The 7,644-nt window shown below is 26.2% G+C and overlaps 1 protein-coding gene across 1 annotated transcript; it reads left to right on the forward strand.

Moving 5' to 3' along the window:
- The first annotated feature begins 3,241 nt into the window (after positions 1-3,241).
- LOC126679354 (protein C2-DOMAIN ABA-RELATED 4-like) lies at positions 3,242-5,055 on the forward strand. The gene is made up of 3 exons (XM_050374368.2): positions 3,242-3,532; positions 3,755-3,850; positions 4,555-5,055. Exons 1-3 carry the CDS (start codon positions 3,410-3,412, stop codon positions 4,843-4,845), a joined length of 510 nt encoding a protein of 169 aa, XP_050230325.1. The 5' UTR covers positions 3,242-3,409; the 3' UTR covers positions 4,846-5,055.
- The last annotated feature ends 2,589 nt before the right edge of the window (positions 5,056-7,644 follow it).

Genomic DNA, 7,644 nt, shown 5'->3' on the forward strand with positions numbered 1-7,644 from the left:
TTTAAAGTCAAAATCAATAAAAAAATGTTGGGGGAATAAAAATCCATTAAACTGTAAAAATTAACTAGGCCTGCAACATAAAAACAGAAAGAACCAAAGTTGCCAATTAGCCGATGTCAAAAACAAGAAATTACATCATTAGATTAGAACTATCATATTGTACCAATTTATCGATGATATTTTCATATGCTAAAACATGATGTTTTCTAACTAAAGTAAGAATAATATGGCAATCTATTTAAAAACATCATCATTATTATTAGTATAAGAAGTAGTAACTCAAATTTAAATAACATTATAAACTGAATTTTATAAAAAAAAATAAAGAAGTAGTTGATAAACTAGGGGAAGTAGTAGCCAGCAATTTATAAAACCAATTTTGACTTCTTCAACATCAATTTTCTCAATATTGGTTGATTTATTTAATGAATTAGATATTTGAGAGTCAGAGTGTGTTTATAATATACTATAATTTTTATATCTGGTATTATAAAAATAATATAATAAAAAGTAATATTCTTGATAAATTATGTACTACATTAATGAAAAAGATTTTTTTTTTTTAATTTTAAGTTTGTATACAGGTGAGTAGTTATTGTACGTAGTCATACATGAAAGGAGCAGAAGTCCTTAAATATTTGCCGACTGTGATGGATTAACGCTTTAAGAAAAAATATAGACAGAAGAATACATATAACTCAAGTTTTTTATTTATCTTGGTAAAAAAAAAAAAGTTTTTTATTTATCAACTGGAAGCAAGTCATTATTTTAACTCATTTCAAGCTAAAATCCAGAATTATTGTCAAATCTCAGGATATGGACCGTTTAAAACCTAACAATTCCGAACTATAATGGCCAACAACTCAGTTTCAACCACTCCATTTATTAGAAAAGGTGTAGCCGAGATATGCACTCATGACCTTATGGTTGAAGATCAGCGTAGTAAACTAAACTCGTGCAGACAAATAAGCCATATTCATTACAAGTAACAACATATTTATACTAATAATTTTGGAATTTATAAATTTACGAAAATTTATAAATTTACAAATTTTTTTATTTAAATTGAATATAAAATTAATAAATTAATATTTTATAGTTTATAGTTTATAAAAAAAATCCATCTAAATTGTGAAATTTCAGATGATAGATTTTAGAAGATGATTGATTTATAATATTAATATATATTTATAATTATTTAGCAATTAATATCAGATAATTAATTTTGTTATAACCCACAAATTTTAAACAATTTAAGATCTTCCAATTCCAAACAGTATCATTAAATTATTTTAAGTAACGCATTAAAATTAAATTTATGTTAATTATTTTTAAAAAAAATTCACTTAGATTTACAATATTAGTTGTTTTAGTAATAGTAACATGCTAAATCGAGCCGCATACAGTTTTATCTACAGGAAATTTTCAGAGGGAATCACATAATTAGTTTTTGATTACTCCGAAAGGAGTCACAAAATTATTTATAATATCACAGAATAATTTTACACATGATAATATTAAAATATTTTAATTATTTGTTTTCCATAATAAAATACTAAAAATTATAAATATATTGTGTGAAGAATATTTAACAAAAATAAATATATGGGTGCAATTTGTAAAGAGTATTTAAAATATTAGAGTTAATAATTAATTAAAAAATTAAAATAAAAAAGTATTTTTTGATGTTAGATATGATGACTTTAAATTTGGTATTTAATCATCTAATCAGTATTCGATGGTGATATAATAATAATAATAATATATATATATATATATATATATATATATATATATATATATATATATATATATATATATATATTTATTGTAATTAAATATTTATTTGAAATTGATATATAATAATTAACATATATATTGTAAAATCAGACTCAACGGAATTGAACAAAAGTTAACTTATTAAACGAATAATAACTTATAAAACATTTTTCTAAATGACATTTCCAAACTTTGCTAAGCACAAATTAAGAAAAATAGCATCATAGATCATATTGGTCAAACCTCAAAATATTGTTTCAGTATTATATTATGTGATGGTGACTGGGCAACACCACAATGTGTTATTTGATTGGTCAAATGACTACAGCTACTTTTGGCTTTGGTCATCTCGTCAATTTTGTCTCAATAAAAAACAGTCAGAGTCGACTTTAATAAGTAATCTGCTATTTTAAAATAAAAACATAATTATAAATAATTATGATTGTATTAACATTTAAAAACAATTTTTTTGTGATTTATATAATTTTATAAAAGTAAAATAAATCTAAAGATCAAATTCTATTTTGTTTATGACAATTTAATAAAAGCTGTTTTTATTGAATTTGATCAAAAAATAATTTAAAAATAAATTTCTTTTTAAGTTAGATATTTTGACATAACCTAGTGAATGTTTAATAACTAATCCAAATATTTTTAAAAGAGTTTATCATAAATTAATTATAGGTAAAAGAAGACAATATATATAAAACTATGTTTACCCGACCCGTATACCTAATAACCCATTTTAACACCAAGTCAAGGTAATTTTGAATTAATGAAATTGAAAATACCACTTCAACTGAAACAGTCCGAACACAACCAAACGCGTCACTAACCAATTTGTTCTGTAACTTTCCCATATAAGGATTAAATGATATAATTACTTTGAATTTGTAATTACATACTCAGTCTAAGTTGTACAAAACAGATCCCTTCTGCTATGTCTTCTGCATTTGTCTATAATTAAAAATGATAGTTTAATAATCAAAAATATTATATTAAATGTTTTTTAAAAACAATTAGCTATTTAACCCCTCAAGAAAGAAATAATTTATTTGGCTCTATGTGTTTTTTTAATAAATAAAAAAACTAAATCATATTTTTACAAATCACATAAGTATTGTAAAAAAAATAAAATAAATATAAGAATATGAGAGAAATTTTTAAGTAGACTCAGTCCACCACGTCATCCGTGGACTAAGCCTATCACATAATGACACGTCATTAAAATGATGACAATCCTGTAATATTACTATTCAAATGTGTAAATAAATAATAAACGAATTTACAAAATTGTCATTATTTTAATGACATGTTATTATGTTATAGGCTTAGTATGCTACGGATGACGTGGTGGACTGAGTCTACCTAAGAATCTTCATAAAAGACATTTTAATGAGTTGGTGGCTATAAATACGCCAAAAATATTGATATCTTTCATTTTCATTACATTTTAATTACAACTACATCTTTTTATTATTACAATTTACAACAAAGCTCCTCTCTCTCTCTCTCAAAGTCTTTCACTTGCAAAACAGCAAGTCAATTCTGAACTTTTGTTCTTGATTTCTTTAGCTGAGTTTTGATTTAGAATTTGAAATCAGAAAAATATAAATTAAGGATTAGAATTATGACAACTAAGGTAGAAAACTTGATGGGTCTGCTGAGAATTCATGTTCACAAAGGAGTGAATCTTGCTGTTAGAGATGTTGTCTCCAGTGACCCTTATGTTGTTTTCAAGTCTGGCAAACAGGTCAGTTTCTTTATTATTTTAGCTTCTGAGTTTTCATGGCTTTTCAGTTTCTTGATTTTTTTTACTGTAACTGTCAAAGTGGTCTTAATGTAAAGTTATCAGTTTCTTTTTTCAGTCTGAAATCAGTTTGTCAATTAATTGATTCAGTTCACTTGTGGGAATTAAAGTTTTAATCTAAAGTAACAAAAAACTGAAGAAGAATTTTTTTTGGTGTTTTTGCAGAAACTGAAGACTCGTGTGGTGAAGAATAATGTGAATCCTGAGTGGAATGAAGACTTAACTCTGTCAGTCACTAATCCAAATATTCCAGTCAAGCTTGTGAGTTTCACTTACACTTTTTTTTACCTTTTTTTGGTGCTGTACTTTTTATCTTCTTGAAATTTATGGTAATCAGATTTTGTCTTCATGTTTAAAATGGAAAAAGAAGTTATCAATTAAAGAATTCAATTCTAGTCAATAATTGAAGGTTTCTTATTTAGCGTTCTGCCTGTTTGTTTTTTGCTTGAGGCTATTTTCATGGCTTGAATTCTTGATATTTTCTGGTGTAGATCCGTCCATGTAGCTCATAGTATTGAAAGAAGACTACAAAATAGTGTCGAAAAATCGTAGCTGAAGAGCGATTTAGGTCCTTAATCTTAACTTGTTAGGTTAGTACATGATGGAGGAATGTTGCACGAAAACTTCTCGAGTCCTGTTTTTCGGTGTTTAATTCTTTTTCAGAAATGCATCTGAAACTTCAAAACTATATATTTATAACTTATTCTTGTAATAATTATCATTTCTCCGCTTTTCATTTCTTTGTTTTTCATTTTGGCGTTTCTGTTTTTGTGCTACATACTTAAACCATTAGTCTACGACTAGCAGCTTTGCTCGTTGCATACATAGAACAAAATGCATTATGTTGTTGTTGGAGTACAGCGGAAGCATACTTTTGTTAATAAATTTTGTTCGAGTCTAGGTATAATTTCCTATTCTCCAAATTCACGGTATTAAACTGCTTCTTCTTTTCCGTGATAATATAGACAGTTTACGACAGAGACACATTCAGCCTTGATGACAAAATGGGAGATGCAGAGTTCGAAATCCGTCCATTCTTGGAAGCTCTGAGGATGCAGCTCGAAAGCCTACCTAACGGGACCATCATAACAAGGATTCAACCGAGCAGAGAGAATTGCCTAGCTGAAGAGAGCCACATTGTGTGGGTGAACGGCAAGGTTGTTCAGAACTTATTTCTGAGACTGCGAAACGTGGAGTGTGGCGAAATAGAACTGCAATTACAGTGGATTGATATTCCAGGTTCCAGAGGTCTGTAGATGGTTATTACATCAATTTCTGCCTCATTATTCTGGACAATGTACATATAGCATTCAAGAGTGTTGTAAGTTAGACCTATTTCTGTTAGGGGGGCGTTTGGTTGGTTGAAAAACAATTATGAACTGCTTATTATTTCTTATTTTTCTTCAAAGTGTGACATATTTGGATTTCATTAATTAATAGTAAAAATAGATATTTGATTTTTGAAACTGCCTATTTTGTTAGTTTAACTATCACAATTTCCAGGTGCTAACTTTTACCAATACGATACCCGGTATATACAGTGGGGGATCCATGTTCATTACTGTGGGTATTGTTTTTTTTCACATTACCACTGATTGATTGAATTTGAAATATATTAAAGAGCTTTCTGAGTTTGATAATTTCTAATTTATATTGTTATTTAATTAAAATATATTAAAGAGCTTTCTGAGTTTGAATTTTTATTATATAATTCATGTTAGACATGCTTTTAAAAATAAAAAATGATACAATTGTATATCAATTTATTAGGAAATACTCTAACTGTTTTTTTACATTATCTCTAATTTAGATAAATAATATTTTCAAAAATGAAATAAATTAATGATATGTGGTAGAAAACAAAATTGCTCGATCGGTTTGGGTTTTTGGGTTATTGGTTATTACTCAGTAACTTTGGGGAGTTTTGGATGGCTTAGAGATTGCTTGGAATAGAGGCTTCAAAAACATTATTCTGAAAATGGATAGTTTGCTCGCAGTAGAAGGTTTTATGCGCAATGACACTACGATTATTGCCAATATTAACCTGTTGCTTGCCATCAAAAACCTTATGCACAGGGATTGGCATGTTTGTATCCAGCATATTGATCGAGAAAGTAACCGTTGTACCGACAAGATGGCGAGTTATGGCCTCACTCATCCTTTGGGGCTGCAAATCTATGACAACATATTAGCTAAAATTAGTAAGTATATTATCTTATCTAAGCTGTTGTCAACTTCAATTTATTTTTACCTACTTACATACCTCGGTATTTCATAGATTAGTGGACATACATTGCTAAAGAGAAAGATGGACTACTCATTGAAAGATAATGTAAAGACTAATTTTCCAATCCATTTGATTTTAGAATCTGTTGGAATAGGCTACTTTTAGTTCAACTTGCCGGCCCGATTTGATTTTTTAATAACTAAATTTGGTTTAATTTGATTAAATTTTTAGTTTCATTCAATTTTGTTAGCTAAAATTGATTAAAATTAGTATTTAAAGGAGAAAGACATGATAAAATGAGGATCATCGTGTGCTCTTATTAAATCTATCAATTTAGTGTCTACATTATATTCACTCCGTCCCACTAAAAATAGATAAATTTTGATTTTGAATGTTCCAAAATATAGACCAAATTTCTATTTTAGTTTTGTTAGTTTAGTTGAAATATCAACTTTACTTTTCATTAATTTAAACTACTTATATCATATTCTCTTAATTATCATTTATTATCACTTAATTTGACGTAAAAATTAATAATAAATTTAATTTTTCAAAATTTATTTACAATCTCAAATAGCAATTGATGTTTTCAAAGCATGTTAGGAATATTAGAAACATCAAAAATGTATTGGAAAGTTGATTAAAAATAAAAAATTTATTTTTCATTTTTAAATTCTCGTGCAAATCTAATTTGGCATATCTTTGTGAGATAGAGTAGAGTATTTTTTTTGTCACATCAACCATTAAATAATTTTTTTACATAATAATTTAAATATAATCTTAACTTATTTTAATTAATAAATTTTAATTGGCTAGAATATAACAAATCTATTAGAACAATTAATATTAGGGTTAATTATATAAAAATCACGACTTTTACATACAGTTTCATTTTAATTACGACTTTTAAAAATTGGCATTTATATACACGGCCTTTCAATTTGTTTTAAATCTATCAGCAAAATAAAATTCGGTGTATTTTTTATAACTAAAAATTCGTAATCCTACATACTATAACCAAAAGATAATAAAATTTAATGTCGATTCATAATTTGAGTCTATAATTAATGGTTTATTGAAGAATTTAGTCAACAAAATTACATTGAAATGATGAATTTGAAAAAAAAAAGTGTTCCTTTATATGCCACCTTTTAAAAATTATGATTAAAATGAAAGTACATGTAAAGGTCATTATTTTTTATATAATTAACCCTTAATATTAGTCCATAATTGTTAAATTTAAAAAGAGCATATTGAATATAACTACAAGGCAAAAGGGTCATTTTGGCCCCCTAAAATTATACATAAATAATCAATAAGATCCTGAAATCGAAGTCTGTGCAATTATCATCTGTCCAAGTTAGCTCAATTATCACCCTAAAATTGTCCGAAATGCTTTACATACACCGAACGTTAACTCCGTTTATTTTTTCTATCTATGACACACATGAAAAAAGTTTAAAAACATCCTTAATGTTTTAAATACTTACAATTTTATATCTATAATTCTTTTAACCATTTTAATCATCTTGTTCATTTAAATATCAATGATTAAATAATATTTAAAATTAAAATATTTATTAAAACAATCCAAACTCAATTAAACACTTCGAAGCCTAATTAAACTCTTCAAAATCCAATTAAACAAATCAAAATTTAATTAAATCAATCAAAATTCAAATTAAATTTAATTAATTAATATTTCAAATTATAATATTTATTAAAACAATAAAAATTCGATTAAACACTCGAAATCTAATTAAACACTTCGAAATTTAAGTAAACCAATCAAAATTCAAATAAAATCTAATTAAATCAATAGAAATTC

This window comes from Mercurialis annua, linkage group LG4, assembly GCF_937616625.2.
Source record: "Mercurialis annua linkage group LG4, ddMerAnnu1.2, whole genome shotgun sequence".
Taxonomy (NCBI): Eukaryota; Viridiplantae; Streptophyta; class Magnoliopsida; order Malpighiales; family Euphorbiaceae; genus Mercurialis; species Mercurialis annua.

Excerpts from the sequence above, each read along its gene's own strand:
- LOC126679354 (XM_050374368.2), top strand. The coding sequence starts at position 3,410 with ATGACAACTAAGGTAGAAAACTTGATGGGTCTGCTGAGAATTCATGTT. Across the intron at positions 3,533-3,754 it reads TTTTCAAGTCTGGCAAACAG|AAACTGAAGACTCGTGTGGT; the intron begins GTCAGTTTCTTT and ends GTGTTTTTGCAG. Across the intron at positions 3,851-4,554 it reads CAAATATTCCAGTCAAGCTT|ACAGTTTACGACAGAGACAC; the intron begins GTGAGTTTCACT and ends GTGATAATATAG.